The following is a 20,478-nucleotide window of genomic DNA, read 5'->3' as shown; positions in this document are numbered from 1 at the left end:
AAGTAAAATTACGTAAAATACTTGCACAGGAAGTTAAATTGGTGAAAACCTTTACACAGGTATTTGGATTAATTTTAAAGCTAGTGCAGTTTTGTTTCTGTTAATGAACCTCTGAAAAATTAGGTAACTATTCAGTCAATTCAATAGTTAGTTACTTATCCTCCAAGTGTCTAACAGAAAGCTGGACAACATAAGGGAAAAAAAAAAACTAAATTTTTCCTCTTACTGAAGACTTTTGCCTTTACAACAGAATGCTTGACAGTGCTATCATTAGAAGAAGCCAAAGAGAATGCAGAGGGAGGCCTGGGACGGCTGAATGGGTACAGGCCAGTGCTTAAGATACCAAGAATCACATCCTTACTGTCAGGGTAAATTCACATTTAGTATAGGGCATTCAAATAAGAATAGGGTTTGGTACACAGGGAAAAAGTCCAAAAATATTTATTTTTTTAAAAAAAAAAAGAGTTTTTAACTCCTAAACAACAGTTGCTTTTTTGATTTCAGAAATTAATTCTGCTATTTCTGTACATACCACATTTTGTATCATGTGGGGCAGGGAGGTAAGGGAGGAAGGCAAGTAAAATGGAAGAGCCATTGGTTGAAATAATGAATGTTTCCAGCTTCAAACAGCTGCTGCATCAGATTGAGGTATCTCTATGGACAGAGTCTGCTCCTGTTCACAGTCATGTATCATCAACATCAGCAGCACTGTCATTATCACTTGCTACAAGGACCTCTCTGTTCTCGTATGTCCAGAACCCATTCAGATCAATTAGAATGCTGGTAACAGTGTCTCCTTGGCTGCTATTGATTAAGTCCTGAAGGGAGATTTTGTATGGATCCTTAGGCTTCACCATATCAAAGATTTCATCCTATGAAAGAAAAGTCAAAATTGTGGAAAAAAAACCCAGCACATTAATAAGCTCAATAATGGCTGCTTCATACCAGATACAGAATGATCTTTGGGTAACCAGTGCTGCCTCCACTGATTTACAAAAAAATAGCTGTTAAGGTCCAAACCATTTAAAATACAAAGCACAGTAACTGGCTTTGGAGCAGTGTGCTCAGCTCCCACATCACAAATAAGAATTTGCATTGCAGGGGAGGCTTTAGCCTCAAAGTGGGAACCTGAGTCTCTGTTGGCTTAAATGAGCTAAGTTTTACAGCTCTGATACTTTTTTTTTATTAAGTACTAAAACTGCTAAATGCAAAGTAGTCAGTAATAGAGTTTTACAGACAGGTGTGTTCAGCCACCAGTAGAACCCCCTGCCAGAGGGATGGTCCTGAACCATAAAATAGACATGCCAAGTATCTTCAACTGTAAGGCACAGCAATTAGGTATTTAACAGGTATTTTGTCTATTAGTAAGGAAACTACTAGAACAGTTGCATAACAGATTTCTTACAGAGCAGCTGCTGAATAGAAAGACATTTTCAAACCTATGAGTAGGACAAGTCTGATCAACCCTACTACTTTGCCACTAAATATACAACAACCTAGAAACTACAATAGGAGTGCATAATGAAATGCTTATTCAACTAGTTCTCTATTCAGTAAAACAAACCTTGACATCCTGAAAAGAAACAGGCTCTTGTCCATGGATTTTCATTTGTTCCTGAATAGCCTAGGAAAACAAAAGAAAAATTAGGAATAGGTAGTGCAGTTATTTTACTGACACTGTATGGAACTTTTTAAATGCTTTTGCATCTTGAGCTGTAAAGCCCTGTAACAAAGCATTCATGGCACAGCTTGCAATCAGTTCCCTTCCACAAGTGAGGCAGGGGGGAGGGAAGGCATAATCAGTGATGCACATCCCTAGCTTCACAGTTCTTGGTACGGTAAGAATCCAACTGTAGAGAGAACCACAAGTCCTCAGGTGTCGCCGATAATGAACTGGGAGCTTAGGCCCAGCAGTGCCCAATAATTAGGGCCTGCCCAGCCGGAAATGGGCGGGGCTGAAGGGCAAGATAAAAGGCATGCTCCCAGAAGCAGAAGCAGCCTAGAGATGAAGATGCCTGAGGAGAGGGATGGCAAGAGAGCTACGAAGAAGAGCCGAGTCCCCAAGAGAAGGCTCGCCGCAACATCTGGTGGAGAATGCGGGCAACAACAGCAGCCGTGAGCGCTGAGGTATTATAATAAGCTCTACACGACCACGTTGGTTGCGGGAAGCTCTACAAAGCCTGGCTTAAATGCGGAAGGCGATAAAGAGCTTCGAAATACGCAACCACGTCAGATGGAGCCACCATGTTGGTGCGGGATGCTCTAGAAAGAGCTCCAAATACGCAACCATGGGAAAAGCTCCACAAGGCCAGGCTTAAATGCTGTAGGTGGCGTGTAGAAGTAGAAGCCCAGCACGGCAAGATACAACAGCCCGGAATGGCGAGCCAGGCAGGAGAGAAGAATGAGGCTCGAAAGGTGCAGCGAGTTGGCGCGCGGAACTCAAACCTGAGGAATGCTGAAGCTGAAGTGGAGCTCTGAGTGCGCATCAAGTCAGTGCAGTCCTGAAACGGAGTCTCCCAGGGACACGCGACAGTGCGGTCCTGAAACGGAGCCCCCAGGGACACGCGATAGTGCGGTCCTGAAACGGGGCCCTAGGGACACGCGATAAGACTGGTGCGCTGAATGCTCAGAGAAGCCTCTGCATGGCCAGGCATCCCGAGGTGGCGAGTACCAGCGAAAACTGAGCTGGTGTTTTTAAGATCTCATCTCCTGCTAACAGAGGCTAAAGAGCCCAAATTTTCCCTCCTCAAAAAATAGGCAAAAAAATGTTGAAAAATAATGAAATGTTTAAAAAAGTAATGAAAAATGTTGAAAAATAATGAAATGTTAAATTATTGAAAAATGTTTAAATTATTGAAAAAATGAAGTTTATTTTTTTCAACAAACAACAAAAAGGGGGGAAATGTAGAGAGAACCACAAGTCCTCAGGTGTCGCCGATAATGAACTGGGAGCTTAGGCCCAGCTGCGCCCAATAATTAGGGCCTGCCCCAGCCGGAAATGGGCGGGGCTGAAGGGCAAGATAAAAGGCATGCTCCCAGAAGCAGACAAGAGATGAAGATGCCTGAGGAGAGGGATGGCAAGAGAGCTCTGAAGAAGAGCCGAGTCCCCAAGAGAAGGCTCGCCGCAACATCCAACTTTCACTACAGCTACAGAGTGCAGTGTTTGAGCACTCTGCAAATGGGATATGCAGACATTTGATGATCATCACTCAAAGCTTAAGACACTAACACACCCCAACCAGGAAGTTCAGTTTCCTGAGAAAACGTGACATACAGACTAGGGAAAGAGAGAAGGGAAAAGACAAAGCAGTGTGGCTACTCACACTTTCAGTTACTTTAAAAATGTGACCTGCGTTCTGTTTGATCAAATGTGATGGATGTGATGTATTTGTATTTTGGAGCATTTGTCCATGCATTTGTTCTCCTGGTTCAAGCCATAGGTGGGCATTTCTCATTTTGAGCAAAACAGTATTCTCTGCTATTTGTTCTTTCAGTGTGGTGCTATTTAAACTGCTGCAACCCCAAACTTCTGCCTACAAGTGATAACCAGGAACAAAACTTTGTGTCACTAGCACAACCTGCACAGCCTTGTCAGCACAGCTGTACCAGCCCAGCCCCTGTAGCTGCAGACCTACCCACACTTAGGATAGCAGAAAAGCAAATATTCTGAGTCAAAAGGAACTGCTCCGAGTTCAAGGAAAACTTGGAACATTCTGTTCCCAAAAGTGTAAAGGAGAGACACGTTTTGGAGTATGATTAAACATCAAGGAACCTTTTCAATAACTAAGCCATGGAACTGAAGACATGCTTAAAAATTGCCATGACTCTGGAGCTTATGCTGAATTACCTTGTTAAATTGCTTTCATATTAGAATCACTTATGTACTATGACAACACTAAAATTCATACTTTTGTAAAATATAAAACTGTAGATTAACACCCTTTATTAAAATCAGAGACAGTTGACATGGTCCCTGGCCTCCCTAAATCCTTCTGCCATGGGAAAAAAATGGAGAAAATGGTGGGAACAGTGACCTGTAAAAGCAGAGAGAGATGAGTACTGCTCAGTTTCCCATGGATCCTCAGTGTTCCAAGTCCTTGCATGACAGCTGCCCATCAAATGAGGGCAAAGGCTTGAGATGGGGATTTATGCACCTGGAGAACAGAAGGCTGGGGTGGTAGGGGAAATACAATACCTTCAATTACCTAGCAAGGGGTTTAAAGACAACACAGGAGGACTCTTCTTGGGGACACACACTGCAAGGACTCTGTGTCCTTACAGTGAGAGACATTCCAATTAGACAAAGATAGGAAAGAAAGGGGCACTGGAGAAAAATCTTCTCAGTCCAGGCAGTCAGGCACCAGAAGACGTTGCCCAAAGAGGGCTCCTCCTTGGAGGTATCTAAAACTTGCCTGGATGAGGCCCTGAGCAGATCAACTTAACCATGAAGCCAGCCCTCCCTGCTCTGAGCAGATCGGGGGAGCAGGTCTGTGCCACCCTGAACTATTTGATGATTCTAAGATACTAAAAGAGAAAAAAGTGTAGTGGGGTTCTTTTTAGACAAGGTCTTCCAGATAAGAAGTCTTATTTTACAAAATGAAATGGTTGTAGTCACTATCAAAGTTCATGTTGAACTGGAGACTTACTGCAATATAGAAATAAAATGGATATAAGATTATGCCTTGAGCAGTCCTGAATGCTTTACTTAATGAGCTGGAAGAAGTACAAACCTTATTTGCTGTACTTTGAGCATACAGCTAAGTACAATGGCATTATTTATTTTTAGTTATAATACAAAGACCAACATAAAGAAAACTGAAGTACTTGTCCCTGTGTCCAAATAGATATCCCTGAAAGAATCTTGTACATGAAAAAAGCATCACACCCATAACACAGCAAAAATACCATTTTACTGCCTGAAACTTCCTCTTCAAAGATAGCTCAGGTATCTATTAAAAAAAAAAAAGATAAAACAAGATCCACCCCCCACCCCAAACCAAAACCACCACTAGAAAAAAAGAAATGAAAAACCACTTACACACACACAAACTACAATTTGGAGGAAGACTTTACAAGCTTTAGGCTCATTTTAACAGGAATTATAAAGAATTAAAATCTCATTTTAAATCTATTCAGGGAACAACAGATAAAAATACAGAGTATGAAAAATGCAAGAAGCTTTTTGCAATCAATACGCTGAATAAAAAGTCCCACAGCTGCCCAGACCCATCACTGCACATTTCATTATTTTCATTCCTTCTACTGAATTTTGGGATTACAGTGGCCATTAAAACCAGGGGCAATAATCAATTAGAACCATCATAACAGATTTTAGTAAATAATCATTAAACAATTTTAGGACAATCTTAATTTAAAAAAAATAATTTTCCTGAACAAAATCAGTTCATTTCAACTGCAGATAAATTGTTGAAAATACCTTTTGACTTCTTTCCAAGTTTTGGAATTTTTTTTTTAATATTTTAAATCTTCTTAGAAGTAGTTACTAGCCTCCCAGTGGGCACTGGTAATTTAAAGTGATTTCCTGCAGATCTGCATGTAGAAGCACACAGGATATAACACTACAAACACAGAAAATGGCCTACCTGTATAAAGAGACTTACCCTAAAGAAATAATTAAGGGAAAAGACATTCAGGTATCCTTTGTTCTCTATATCAAGCAGCTTGAAAATATACTGCAGAGCTGCAGGCTCCTTTCTGTTTTCTAATGCAAGCACAAAGTCCAGGTAGGTTTTATAGTCCTAAAAGTAGATACAATCAAGTTTATTACAGTCTTCTTTCTAAATTGATTTTGCAAGCAGGAACTTTATAATTGGCAGCTATTTCATTGTAGGGGATCAGGCTATTTTCTGAAAAAGGCAACATGAAACAGAAAATGGCTGCTACCACCAACATGAACAGAAAAGTGAGTTGTGCATGACTGCTGACAATACAAAATCCTGGTAAAATAGCATTCCAAACCTAAAGCCAAATTTAACATGCTGTATATGTTTTAAACAATGTTTACTACATCTTTAGACTACTCATGTAATGAAGAAAGGCCATATAAAAGATTTTCACTACCAAAAATTAAATCTCCAGTGGCAGTTAAACCATTAACAGTAAACTATTAGGCAAATTAAAATATATAATCCTTAGATCAGAGTAGGTACTTAGGCAAATCACGTGGTAGAAGCATTAGCAGACATCAGAAGTATGCATCACACTTTTCTTTTTCAATAGTACTAATTTTTGGGTTCCAAATCAAGATACAGTTTTGACAAGGACAGAAATCCTTCAGTCCTGTGTATATAATAACCCTGTGTACCTTGAACACCAGAGAGCTGTGCTGCCATTCAGATTGAGCTTGACAGACTGGGAGAACAGGCTGACAGTAACTTCCCCAAGTACAACAGAGGGAATGAAAAATCCTGGATTTGGGAAGGAACAACCTCATGCACCTTAGCACACTCTGGGAGCTGACCAGGCAGAAAGCAGCTGTGCACAGACAGACCTCAAGGTTCTAAAGGTGACAAATCTGAACACACCCCAGCAATGTGCCCTTGCTGACAGCATCCTGAGCTGCGTCAGGAAGAGCTTTGCTGACAAGTTGAGGAAGATGATCCTTCTCCTCAGCACTGCTTAGACCAGCACTGCTTAGTCCTGTCCTGGCCTCCTCCATAGAAAAGAAAGACAAACCTAGTGCAGTGAGTTCAGCAAAGGGCAATCAAGAGGATCCCTCATGGCCTCAATGATTCTGAGATTCTACAAAAAACTGCTAAGGCAGTAAAAGGCCTGTATAGTGAATTTGTAATTTACCACTTTGAGAGTTCAGTCATCTGAATGCAGATGACAAGGTTAGAAATACATTAAGTAAAGCTTTCATAATAAATACACATATAAGTTTTATATGATAAAATTGCTGTTTTAACTCTGATTTAGTTAGACTTCTCATTTTTCAGACCTATGGAAAGCTTTCAACAAAAATCCCTGCTGTCTTCATGAAGAATTGGACAGACCACCTACCTTGCACTAGTCTTTGGTTTTCTCTAAAAAATTACATGTATGTAAAAGCATTGCTACATCCATACATTTTTTCAGTATGCACTTTATGTTACTGAATCTACAGGATTTATCCTACCCTGTCTGACTTTTGTATCACCTCTGCTTTTCAAAACAAGCAAACTGTCTTTAAGCCACACTGTGATCATCTTGCTGTTCAGAACACTAATTTCCTACTCTGCTGCACAGTAATTTATGTGTACAATGATAAACAAAAGTTACTTCATTTCAAGCTGTTCCTTATTTTAAGATACTGATGATGAGATATTTCCCATCTAGATAAGCCAAACTTTCTACATTGTGAAGAAAGTGAATATATGGGATTACCATTTCACCATCATAAGTTAAGCATTCCTGAAAGACGCGATCCAAAAATATGTTGGTCAGAGTCCCTGTTCCATACCGAGACAGCTCCTCTTTGCTGAGCATGCCATTGTGATCTTTATCAAGGTTTAAGTACTGGCCTAGGGAGAAGATGTAGAAAGCAAAACATAATACACCTACATCAGCAAAGAACTGTTTCAACAAAGAAAGAAAAATCAGCACTTCCTTAACATTTATTTAATTTTCATCATAAAGTTAACATATTTAAGTGTGAAAATGCTAGATCCACAATACTCCTACAGCACCATAAAGAAGCACAGAACATGAAGGTAGGGGAAGCAGGATTCCCATGAGGTGTTAATGGTTCTACTCAAGACTCAGAAGCAAAGGATGTGTATACAAAGGAGCAGAAGGCTAAAGGCATTTTGTTTTAAACAGATCTGCTGTAAGCATTAAAGAAGAGCTAAAGATGACACAAAAGCATGAACGGAACAGCCAAAGGGAAAAGGGAGAGGTAAAGAGGAATCTTCTTGTGCAACCAGCACAAAATGATGGAGGATAAAAACCATGGTAAAGAGCAATAGTGAAGAACTTAAATTGTGAAGAAAGTCAGGAAGATATACTGAAAGGATGGCTACAGGTGTTGAAAGGACAAGCTACCAGGAGGATTAAATCGACAAAACCAGAGGAAAATAATATTATTATTGTGTCTAAGTCAGACAAGGCAGGGATTAGAGGAAAAGGAAAAAGCGTGTGTGTGTGAAGCATACACGTATAAAGGAACCTACCATAAACTCTTAATGCAGAAGGAGCAGAAAACCAATTTGTTTCCTGACTTTCTTTAGAAAGTTCTTCATCCCTTAACTAAGTGAAACACAAAGTTAGAATTCAGAAAGAGTAAATTAAAATACAGTAGTACAAGATAAGAGATATCTACCTCCAGTAAGTCATCTAGGAAGCTGCAAGCTAAAATATCCTGAATCTTTATCTTCCCTGCAACAGGAAAAGGAAAAAACATTAGCAGCTGCCCAGCCAACATATCCACTTGATTATTTTTATTTAGGTCATTCTACATAAGAAAAGAATATTCTGAGCAGAAAACCAAAGCCTTTTAAAAAAACTAAACCAGAGAAAACCAATTTCTAACATAAAGGATAAAGCTGTAACTTAAGAGATAAAATTAAAATAGCTTATAAGCTTATAAAAATAAAAATGACTGAATAAAACTAGACTGATATTGGCAGAAGCAATATTGTGAAGCCTTAAAAGCCAGAAAACTGGATTTAAAAAAAATGGGAGTGTTCAACTCAAAATGCAAAATAAAAAATGCAAAGAAGGCATGTTTAAAACATTTATTTGAACAACAGAGTCTTTTAAGTGGTGTGATATTTTTACATCTTCAGAAACTACAGATGTGACATAAAGCTAGGGTGGCAGAATGCACTGCTCTTGGTGTAGCTTTGGCTGGTGCAAAACTGAAGCTTTGAGTGAGCAAACTCTCATCCGAGGGAGCTCCATCTGCCTGCTCAGGATTAGCAGTCCTAACTGCAAACATTTTTCAACAAGTTTACATGGTGCACACAAATTTAATCACAACAGAAGCACATCAAAATTCTTGAGTGTTTCCAGAGCTCTAGGGATGTTCTGCCAAGCATTTCTGTTGTTAGCTGCTGCATTTTCTATTCACCCTAAACACTTATAAAATTAGCTACTGCTAATGATGCAGTATGATGAAACAGTATCTTATCTGTCAATTTCTGTGAGATAACTCTATAGTACCACAACTCCACAACTGGTGGCTATGTCACAGAAATTAATTAGCTGGAGAAGCAGGTTATTAGACCCACATAAAGACTCATGATCTTCAGTGAAGATTAATCTTCAAATACAAGATTGATAAACAAAATCCTACAAAGAGAACTACATACTACTTTGAAAACACAAGTAGCTTCAGTGGAACAGTTTTAACATAAAAACATTCCCAAAACCTACCTGTTCTGAGAGGATCGAGAAAGAAGAAGAACTTTCTAACTGCTGTGCAGACATAGAAGGAGTAAAAAGATTTTTCTAAACCATCCAGCTGTGGCAAAGTAGGGATGAGTTCCAAAATATAGTTTTCTAAATCCTGAAGATTTAAGAAAGAAAACAAGCCTTAAGCACTACTATGGTTGCACGTTTGCTGTATTCTGCCTTGCTTTCCACTATATTTCCTGCAACACTGCAGGAAAGAGCAAGAAAGCAGACAAAAACCTGTTTCTCTGCAAGAAATCCTAGGTTATATAAATACAGGTGTGATGCCATGACTGAAACAGTCTACAAACAGATCAGACTGTTAACAAAGTAGGTAGTATTTACAAGCAAATGCAAATGCACTCAACTGTACCTTTTACAAATAAAAATGCAACACTCCTAATTGGATTGTCCTATGGCTGAATATTCTTAAATAGATCTCTTTTAGAGGGGTAACTAGAACCTTCTTATTTATAATATTAACTCCTGTTAGACAGGACATGCATTAACTCCTATTAGAATAGGAGAATAATTCTTTGAGACACACACTAGCCATCCTTTTTTGTGATTTCTGCTATATCTTACTAAATCTAGTTAAGTGGTAATCACACAAAGCCTTCATATCTCTGATCTCTCTTTCAGAGAATTACTTGTGTGTTGGAACAGGTTAGCAGCACTCCCCTCACTGTATCTCTAGAATACAGATTGTTGTTTGTCAAAAAAAATGTGCCCACCCCAAATCTCAATTACAATACCAGCTTTTATGCAATAAGACTGGAAGAAAATTGGAGCGTTTTGGATGATGTGTCATTTGAATAAAGACAGACATCAAGTTAATCAAGAAGTTACTTACTGATTCTCTGAGGTAGCCCTGTCCTGCCACGTCATACAAACTGAGACCTATTCTTGTCTGATGAAGCCACACTGTGAAACAGGAAACAGAATTAGAGGTTTTTGAAGCCTCACCAAAGTTTGGAGTTATTCTAAATGCCACAGGCACCATTGGAACTCTTACCTCCTATTTTTCTGGGAGCAAAGCCATGATATGTACCAGTCCTGCCCAGAAATGCCATTTCAATCTTTAAGGTGTGGTTCATGGTCTGCTGTGGCCAAGACTGCTTTATAATAACTAGATGTGGGAAACAGCTGAGCAGACACCATTCTTTATGCTGCATGAAACATATGGATTTTTTTTCTACCTTGCTGACCTAGAGATCTGGCTGACAGTGCATTTTTATTGCATTAAAAACAGATGAACAATGTCATACACAGATTTCTTGTCAGGTTGCTATAGACCTTGGTGCTTCAAGAGACACTGCAGCTACAGCCAAAGGTCTTGTCCTCCTTTATGAGTTACAACAGGAGAATCAGAATAGCATATGTTTCTATTTTTGCAATGAGGCATGTTAATCAGATATCCTACAGACAATGTGCTTGAGGCTATTGTTACAGCACATTAGCAGAGATGGAGTTCAGGTTAAACATAAAAACTATTGTTCACACACTTCATGTTAAATTTAACTTCCATTTTATGAAGAAACTGTTTAAAAGCTCCTCTTATTACATACAAGTTGTGCTTCATACCAACATTCAACTCTTCAAGGTGTTTGTCAAGGTGGACTAAGTATCACTCAAAGATAACAGAGGTTACATGGTGAGGCTGTTTCTTTGTTGGCTGAAGGTAAGTGCACCACACACCCTGAAGTGATTCAACAGACTCAACCTCCTCTCCTTTTGAAGGACGAGTAAAACTGGAGGCAGATGGTGCTTTGGGAAATGCTTTGCCATTGTTCTGTTATTAACTTCACCATTTTCTCACCCCCCCCCAAAAGGACTGTGTAGATCATGAAGAAAGAAGAAGAAAAGCTGTAATGCATGGACTGCAGGAAATCTTCCAGCTGGAAGTAGGATGGAAAAAGACAGAATGCTACATGTTTAGCACAGGTATAATACATGCAGGTACTCCTAAAAATTTAACAAGATTACAAAAGAAAAACCTCAAAAGCTCGTTATTTGAAGTTCAGCTTTAAATTAAAAATTAGTTGAAATTGAAGTTCAGCTGGTTAGGAAACTGCATAACACACAGCACAGCAGCTTAACATTTTTGAAGCTCAGGATGCTATGGCCTTTTCTCTGCTGCAGCACCACTCTGCAGGCTGAGGCCCTGCTGCAGGAGCTTCACCAAAAGAAGGTGAAATGTGGGACTGCACTGTCCTAACCTGGATCAGCTCAAGCAGCTGCAGAGTAACACACTTCATCATCTGATACTTTCCCTTCCTTTCAGTGCCTCACTGAAGGACATTTAGCAGTAACTATAGATGAAAATCATTAATTCCAGTCTCTAGTAGTAACTGGAAGCTCCTACAGGAAATTTAAGTCTTTTCTTCCTTTACTATCTGGCCTTTAGCCCTCATACAGAATGCTACACAACCAACACCAGAAATTATCTCAGCTACTGCACAGACGTGCTACTGGGCCAACTTTGTTAGGCAATTCCAGTGCTGTCAGGTAGCAAAACCAAGGATCTTTTTATTCAACTGACCCGAGGGACTTCCAAAAAAACACTGCAATAGGACCAACATTGGCCAGAGTCTGAAAATTAAATTTTATCAAGATGGGACATGCAAAAAGGTTTTAGATGTCTAAATTTAGTGGGTGTTTTGTCTCTGTTTCTTTGTTTTGGTGATTTTTAGGAAAAAAAGTTACCATCATAAATACGCAGAACTTAAAACTTCTTGGTGAAACAAATGAAATAAAGATCTCTGAAAGAACCTCTGTTGTGTCCATCTGGGTAGACCTTTTTGAAAGGTATCCAATTTCCACAGACTTCTTCACAGATCTCCTCTCATGAAGGTTTTGTGTTTGCCATTTGTTACAAACGTGCCCGTTACTCCTTTCCTGCCTACTCTGCACATCCAGTCACTGGGTTTCCTGGTGGCACATCTCACATCCCCTGGTCCACAAGATTTTAAAGAGAGGTGTCATTCTCCCCTCCTGAAGGCTCTACCAGACCTAAGAACCCAGTAGCCAGGGACAAGGCAATGAGGCAATCTTTCTGCTACCCTTTCTTTTTAAACAAGATCTAATACAGATTTTAGAAGAAGAAAAAAAAATTGCATTTTTCAGCCCAAATAGCTATTTATAATAAAAGTAGATGAAAGAATAGCTAAGGCTATAGTGATAAGCACAGCTAGAAAACACAGACAACACCACTCTGTAGAAGGAAGAACAGCAAAGCAATATATTCACCAGACAGACTGATCACAGCTTGGTTAGGATCACACTTGCCACAGAACTTCACTGAACTTCTTCACAGTATGGCATGAGTAAAGCAAACCAGAATTACAAGATATATAACAAACAGATCAAGAATATCTCTGGCTGAGAGGAAAGGTGGATTTCGGAAACAGGGTGAACTCCCACCCCTCCTAATAACCAGAAAAAATTCCCAAGCCTCCAGGAAAACAGAATTAGCAACCCAGGGCAAGATCTCACTGCTGCCGAAGAGAACAGCAAGTAATTAGTAAAGCTTAAGGTAGTGCTGAAAATCAAACAACTTCTCCTGAACACAGAATAAGCATCAACCAACCTTTTCGCATGACATAATTGAAGAACTGCATGATAGAGATCCTCCCATAAGGATCATTATGAAGTAATTTAGCAAAGATCTTCGCTGTGAAGAACTGCCTGTAAAGCATAAACACAAAGCCACTTCCATGCATCTGATTACACTGCACTGACAAATCCAGTTACAGTATCAACAAATTAGACACTTTAAAATATTATTTTAACAATACAGAACATGTTCTGTGTAGCCAAATAGGTTAATTTGCTACCAACCACCAAGTGAAATCCTACCAAGTAACAATGATAAACTCAGTAAAAGGCAACTGTTGTTGTTGCTCACATCACTGACTCTTCAGTGATGCAGGAGTTTTGAGAGCTTTCATTCAATTTAATGTTTCTTCAGTACAAAATATTTGGTAACTTCCAATCTTGTACAATGATATTCACACAAATGGAATTGCCAGTACTGACAACTAATCTGCTTCTGCCCAAAACTCCATCACAAAGCTATATGCACAACAGCAGTTTCCAGCAGCAGCAAAAAGAAGAAATATTTATCTGGAAGGAAAATTTCCATCAGAAGATATTAGGGAAAGTTTGGCAATATCACTGGAGACATGATTTCCTCTTCAAGTATAAAATGTGCTGTTCACTGGCCACAACATTATAGCAAATACAAGAGAAGAAAGCCTTACTTGCATTTAGTTCCAGCTTTTTCACCAACTTTCAAGAAGTTCTCATAGTTGATCATTGCTTCTTCCCCTATCATTGGTGATGTCTGATGTTTGTCCAGTAGAAACCACAGATTCTTAAAAGGCATTTATATTTTGTTAAGAAGACATTCTCTACAGACATCAATGTGCCTAAATCAAAGCATCTAAAAACTGTTTTGCTGCAAGGTTATCTCAGTTAATCAGTACACATGATCAGTTCAGCCAAAAAAACAAGTGATACTTCCACTGCTCGTAAACACACACTCTCTCACTCACTAGGATTTCTAGGGTCACATCCCTTTGGTCTTTACACTGCAGTAAACTCAATCATCTTTGGAGCCTCCCTCAGTGATACGTAAAGAGAACTTATTTCTTCTGGGCCTACTTTGTTGGAATGTGCTGGAAAACCAGAAGCCACAGATTTAGTCCTCATATGCATCATTAGGAGGAAGCTTTACACTGACATCACCTGCCCAAGATCATGCAGCATTTCAGCCTCAGCTAGGACTTCACAACCAGCCAATGGGCCTAAATAAAAAGTACCCTACCACGAGATTCTGTGGATGGACAGGAGATAATAAAACTGCAGAAAGAGGAAAACTTGTCGGAAGCCATTATGAGACATGCAGAAAGTATTTTCTTACCTGCAGCTCTTCATTATCCAACAGCTCTCTACTTTTTCTTTGCAGAAAGACTGCTCTGGATTCTTCTCTTAATTTCTGAAGCAAGACTTCATCTTCAGCTGGCAACTAAAACATCATGGCACTTTAATCTCCTGTACAGTGGTACCATTCAAAAATGACACATCTAACAAGCACTCTTAGGTAGTCACGACTCACACACTACAATGAAGCTTTTTACTTGACAGAAAGTAACAACCTGTCTACCACAATGCTGTATGGTGCCTGCTTCTTTTACAGGGATATCACTTGCATACTCTATCACATTATTTTAATATTTAAAGATTTTTTAAAGCAGGACATCTTTAACATGAGAGACAGAGACCTACCTCATACCTGATAATCCATCCAGTAAGCACTTCCCCTTGGTTGCAATATAGGAGGGCTCACACATAAAGGACATTTACTGCTGTGTTTTTACTAGGAGAGAGCAGCACTTCCTATTTGTGGCAGGGCTGACTCTCAAAAGTGTGAATGTTTACCAGAATTGTTTTGGCCAGGAAAACAGAAGAACACTTAATATGAATGCTCTGCTGATGTTTACATGTAAAACTACAGTACCAGCTGAACTTGGGTGGTTGCATATATACATCAACTGAAACATAGGATCATGAGTTTCTGCTGATTAAGTTCTCATGTACCTAAGGGATGTGGGACCTTGCAAGGTTAGACAGCAGACGAGTAGTCAAGCTGATAACTGCCAGTAATATCAAGATGTCAAACTTGTGCAGCCATATTCCCCCATCCCAATCTGAGTCTATCTCACATACACACTGCTTGACCAGGTATTTCTGCTGGAGGATGCTAGCAACAAGCCTATCTTTTGTCTGCAAGGCCAATGACCCAGCATTTTCATGAAGCAGTGTCCCATTTTGTCCAAACAGAACCATGAAGAAAAGTACTTATTAACACTGGTATGTCAAAATTTAGTTAAAACACGAAGTTTCCCTGAAAAAGGACCTCCTATTAGTAAACAGCCAAGCCTGATCACAGAACTAATTCATGGCCTTTGATGAGATGCTTAGCAATTATCTGAAACTGCTGCAAACTACAATTTTACAAAACAAAAAACTATGCTTAGCAATAATGCAGACTTCAAACTACCTAAGCTTCTGAAGCAGAAATGCCCATTTGAATAAGCACAACTTTCTTTAAAACATAGAATAAGCTCTTGTTGAAGTTTATCTGGATACCTCACTTACCCTGTAGTAAAACCGTGGTATGTTGGTGTATGACGTAACGCCACTTTTTCTTCCTCCTTTCCATTCCATATAATATTTTGTGAACAATTCCATTTCTTCATCTTTTAGCTCTTGGTCAGTCTTTTTGGCTGATTAACACAGAAAAGAATTTTCATGTTGTAGTTCAAACAGGGTTTTAATCTAACAAGGAGCTTGAAAAAAAAAGTTAATGCTGATGCTTATGTATCTATGCTCTGTAGTAACACAAACACAGGGCTGAAAAGAATGGAGCACAGGAATATGATGTAAATTATATTACACATATATTGAATGTCACATACATACTCTATCTGAGCATCTACAAAGCACTTCTTTCACTAAGTGCACACACCTGATTCTCTGTAGGTTATGTGATTGCAAGAGACACATGGGTATGAGTGACAAAGCAGCAGCATTCTTGTTCTACAGAGGTAGCATGGTTGAAGGTATTGCTTAGCATAAGCAGCAGCACAGTATCACCCTTTGTTCTGTAACATCAAGAAATCCCTGGAGAAAGCTCTGGGGAGGCCTTATAGCATCCCTCCAGTACCTGAAGGGGACTACAGGAAAGCTGGGGAGGGACTTCTCACAAGGACGTGTGCGACAGGACAAGGGGAAATGGCTTTTAACAGGGAGAGGGTACATTTAGGTCAGATATGAGGAAGAAATTTTCATCTGAGGGTGGTGAGACACTGGAACAGGTTGCCCAGGGAAGATGCAGTCAATCCCATCCCTGAGAGTGTTCACAGGTCTCATTTCTCAGGGCTTTGGGTTGGATTTTGGATGGGGCTTTGGGCCACTTGGTCCAGAACGAGGTGTCCCTGCCCATGGCATGAGGGGTTGGAACTAGATTATCTTTTAAGGTCTCTTCCAACCCAAAAATATTTTCTTTAGGCACTTGTTCCCACTTAAGCTTCTCTGTTGTTGACGTTTCACATTTTTTGCTGTTCTTTTCCCTTCAGGAGCTCTCGGAGGGCTCACCGATGAGCCGTGACCCGCCAGCGCTGTCACAGCGGTCACTAAAGCATCCACACCGCCCTGCACAGCACCGGCTCCTCAGACCCGCCCCTCCTCTCAACCTCTCTGTCCGTTTCTCCGCAGAACGAGTCCCAGCCCTGTCCGACCCAAGGGGGATTCAGGCAACACCGGAGACGCCGCCGCGTGCCCCGTCAGCCTGGACACACCGCCCCGCACACTGCGACCACCTACGGGACATCTTCCCTGCCCCCCACCCCTCTCGCCTGACAGACGGACCCCAGCCCCGCGGCGAGGAGCGCCGCCTCCGGTCCGGTCCGGTCCGGTCCGGTCCGGTCCGGTCCGGTCCGGTCCGGGTCACTCACGCGCTCGGCGGGCGGCCAGGCGGCCCCGCAGGCTCCGCTTCCAGTCCATGGCCGCCCCGCGCGCCCGGCGCTACGTGACCCACAGCGCCACCCGCCGCCCTGCCCCGTGCGCATGCGCGATGCCCCCTCCCCGTCGCGCCGCACTCATAGGGAAGCGCAGTGCCCGTAACCAAGATGGCGGAGCTGCCGCTTCCGCCCGGGCAGTCAGGCGCTGGGCAGCCCAGTGAAACGCGATTGGTTCCCGTACAGGCGCGGGTCCGGGCCCGGCAGCTCTTCCGGGGCTGCGTCAGGAGAGCGCCCGGGGCGGCGTGCGGTGGCCTCTGCGGTAAGCGCCTCCCTGCCGGAGCCTGGCGGCGCAGAGGTGCCCATGGCTGCCGTGCACCGAGCAAGGTAAGCCCATGTTGGAGGCGTTCGGGCGCACCGGCGCCGGGACCGCGCTTCCTTACACTCTGGCGGGGTAACGGGGGAAGTGGGGGAGAGAGGGAGAGAGGGACTTTCCCTGCGGGCAGCGCGCTGGCGAGGGCCGGGCCGCGGTGCACGCTGGGAGTTGTAGTCTCCGGGAGCGCGGGCGAAGCGGGGCCGCAGCGCACGGAGTGAGGGACACGGGGCCTTGCGGGGCCTCCTCCTGAGGCTATCCCGCTGCCAGCCCGGGTGCCGGCGAGGCTGCTGGTATTTGCGTTTATAACAATATTCTTGTGGGATTTCCGCTGTAATTGCTGTTAGGGGTGCTGCCTTAGGGGCAGCAGCGTTACCAAGGGTTTGTGTTTGGGGAATCCTGTTAAATGTAAGTTTATCATTGGTTGAAAGGTGTGAGAACCAGCCTAGGAATCCCATGCTGCGATTGCCCGAGGGATCAGGATTGGGATTCCTGACCAAAAACTATCTAGGGGCCTTGAACTTGGTTTGCTAGTGTGCAGCTGTAAATATGCAAGGAAGGAATTTAGCAGGTCATGATTTTGCAGTGTTATTTTTAATTTTTAGGAAATCAACAGACTCGATGTGCATGAAGACAGGGAGAAGAAAACTTGTGGCTTTTGCCTGGCTGCATCAGTTGCCTGCCTGGGTGCAACACACTCAATACAGAAGCCAACAAACAGAAATGATAAGCTGGAAATCTGCAAAACATCTGCTCTAGAAAGAAAGATTCCCTCATTTTGGATGAATGTTCTCACAGGCAAAGAGAATGATTTTTGGGAAATGAGATTTTACTATTTTTTGTCTTCTTAAGAGGCAGAAAGGACTCGTAGAACAAGCATTTTGAAACTGAAGTTTATAGACATTGACGGCCCTTGGGCTTTTATAATAAATGTCCTTATGCAAATTGCATTATATAACTTTCTTTGAGCTAACAGTGAGGTAATTTCTTCTTGTCATGGCACTCCTTTCTCAAATTAGTCAACAGGGTTTTCAGGCTTTGCTGTGGAAATGTCGTATGTTCTGGCCTGTTTCAAGATTCCAGCAACTGTTTGCAGTTTCTTTCAGCATCCCCAACAGGGAAAAGATTAACTATTTCAGTTTTATGACTTCTTCTAGCACTGCATTACCAGTGAGTCCCAAAGGAACTGATGTTGTTCCTACGAAGAAAATTGATTATGAGGAAGAAAAAGGATGGGATGATGAGACTAAAGAAGTATCTGAAGGGAAATTCCACTCTTCTTCCTCTGTTGGAGCTCCAAAGAAACAGTTAATGAGTCAAGTTCTGTCAAGGCATAGGTTTAGACGCATACAGCCTCCAGAAAAACCCCTCAAGTCTGAGGAGTGGAACAGACTGAGGGAAAACTTCCACTCACCTGAAGTATTTGAAGAAGTCATGCTTAACAGTATGATCAAATACAACAGCCCCATTGATGTGGCTAAGTCCTTGCTGACCCAGGTAGCACAGAGTAATGGTGACATTGCATATAATTTGTTGGTCAAGTATCTGGCATTGTGTGTCCAGCAGGGGCAGACTGCAGAAATTCAGGATGTGTATGATATAATGAAAATCAGATTTAAGACTTTAGAAAGTGGGGCTTACAGCCTTCTTATCAAGGGGCTGAGTAATTCAGATCGATGGAAGATGGCCTTGAGTCTTTTGGAAGAAGTAAAAAAGATTATGATTCCCTCACGGACAAACTATGAATCCTGTATCAAAGCAGCTGGTCGTCACCAAGAAATGAGCCTTGCATTTGAGCTTTACCATGAAATGTTGTCTAAGGATTTGATGCCAACCTTGGATATCCTGAAGGCCTTATTTGACTTCAGCAGGGGTATGAAAGATGCTGAGTTACGAAAAGAGCTGTTTGGTATCCTCTTACATTTGAGAGAAAACCAGATATACCCTCACAAAACATTTATGCGGAGTATAAAGCTATGGTTTGAAAGGTAAATAATATTTCAATAGCAAGCTCCTATTTGTGAGAATGGGATTCAGATTATTCCATAAATCAACTCTAAAAATATCCCTCAACGTTTCATTTTAGTTGTTGCTTCTCTATGATAGACATATTGTAATGAAAAGATGCATTTGATTTTTGCTCCAAGTGTAAAGTTACTGATTTTGTATTTTCTTCAAAGATTTTACCTGTTAAATTTTATTCCTTGGGAGAAAAAGATGGAAATTGTGAAGGACCATGACTGTCCAAATACCTGGCTTCATCTCTTTCTGGGGTTGGTACATAAGAAATGCTGACAGGTATAATGATTTTTCACAGAATATGTCAATAGTATGGAAGTAGTAAATTATTTGAAAATTTAGGTAGCTTCTTTCTTGAAAGAGCCAGCAAATTTGGCTTAGGTTAAGTGAAGATTAAGTGTTGAAATTGTAGAGAATAATAGGAGGGGAGAAATCTTGATAGGAGGCTTTTTGTTTTTACATAGTACTTAGGGGGCCACAGAGTCTGTTTTCATGAGTACTGACAGTCAGACTCTGCAAATTGTGGCCAGTTACACCACCCATAAGCAGCGTGGTTGACCTGAGCCCATTTATATTTGTCATGCTGTTGTATGTGAGCCCATCTTTTTAAGTGTTGGCTTTGGTTTATGTGAGCTGCACAACCTCTGTACAAGTTGATCTTGGGTGGAAGATACGGCTGTGGGAACACAGTACCACTGTTGGAGTGGCTTAGCTGCTTTTTTTCCTGGGAACAGCTAGGGAGCAGAGAGAGGAGGCTTGAGTTGAACTGGTTTAGTGGCTGAAAGTTTGTAGGGGTTGCTATTACCCCAGCACGTAGAGAGGGTGAGTAGTAGGTGAGTGCTGCACATGCAGGAAACCCAATGTAATAAAAAGTCCTTGGCAAGGAGACTGCAGGGGCAGTGAGTACGTTGAAATTCTATATACTTCTTGTATAGACTGGCAAACTGAACATAGACAAACTCCTGTTTGTATCTTTAATATGGTATTTGACTGTTAAAGCAATTTGCAAAAAATTGTGGTAGATTCATATTTTAAGATCAATGTTGGGTGTTTCCCTAAAGGACATGTTTCAAAATGGAAAAGAAACAAAGTCCATAACAGAGGGATGAAACTGGGTGATCCCTTCTGGTTTTTTATCTGTGGACCTGTGCAAAATGGTTTTTCTCGTGT

At 41.3% G+C, this 20,478-nt stretch overlaps 2 protein-coding genes across 5 annotated transcripts in view; one reads left to right on the top strand and one right to left on the bottom strand.

Annotated features, from left to right (window-relative positions):
- Positions 1–425: 425 nt before the first annotated feature.
- Positions 426–17,031, bottom strand: PPP2R3C (protein phosphatase 2 regulatory subunit B''gamma). 2 transcript variants are annotated; one of them, XM_071746137.1, is made up of 13 exons: positions 16,914–17,031; positions 15,556–15,683; positions 14,318–14,422; positions 13,656–13,768; positions 12,983–13,080; positions 10,247–10,317; positions 9,376–9,508; positions 8,321–8,376; positions 8,172–8,247; positions 7,387–7,523; positions 5,622–5,759; positions 1,565–1,624; positions 426–872 (listed from the first exon to the last, which is right to left on the bottom strand). In XM_071746137.1, exons 1-13 carry the CDS (start codon positions 16,960–16,962, stop codon positions 684–686), a joined length of 1,353 nt encoding a protein of 450 aa, XP_071602238.1. In that variant the 5' UTR covers positions 16,963–17,031; the 3' UTR covers positions 426–683. The 2 variants fall into 2 exon arrangements, with proteins under 2 accessions (XP_071602238.1, XP_071602239.1); XM_071746138.1 differs by having other exon boundaries at positions 16,828–16,977.
- Positions 17,032–17,171: 140 nt separating this feature from the next.
- The window catches only part of PRORP (protein only RNase P catalytic subunit), a 44,711-nt gene continuing 41,404 nt past the window's right edge, over positions 17,172–20,478 (top strand). For 2 of the 3 annotated variants that reach the window (XM_071746130.1, XM_071746132.1), the window contains exons 1-2: positions 17,172–17,303; positions 17,895–19,277. In XM_071746130.1, coding sequence (XP_071602231.1) covers positions 18,286–19,277 — 992 coding nt within the window. In that variant the 5' untranslated portion in view covers positions 17,172–17,303; positions 17,895–18,285. Of the gene's footprint in view, positions 17,304–17,487; positions 17,698–17,894; positions 19,278–20,478 lie in introns of those variants that run through there. The other variant, XM_071746131.1, reaches the window with a different exon arrangement.

The sequence above is a fragment of the Heliangelus exortis genome, chromosome 5 (assembly GCF_036169615.1).
Source record: "Heliangelus exortis chromosome 5, bHelExo1.hap1, whole genome shotgun sequence".
Taxonomy (NCBI): domain Eukaryota; kingdom Metazoa; phylum Chordata; class Aves; order Apodiformes; family Trochilidae; genus Heliangelus; species Heliangelus exortis.
The sequence above is the reverse complement of the archived record's forward strand: the minus strand, read 5'-3'. Positions and strand labels throughout refer to the sequence as shown.

Coding starts and splice junctions, on each gene's coding strand:
- PPP2R3C (XM_071746137.1), bottom strand. CDS start 16,962: ATGGACTGGAAGCGGAGCCTGCGGGGCCGCCTGGCCGCCCGCCGAGCG. Junction 13,081..13,655: donor AAAGCTGGAACTAAATGCAA/GTAAGGCTTTCT, acceptor TATGCTTTACAG/GCAGTTCTTCACAGCGAAGA. Junction 7,524..8,171: donor TTCTGCATTAAGAGTTTATG/GTAGGTTCCTTT, acceptor TCTTCTCCCTAG/GCCAGTACTTAAACCTTGAT.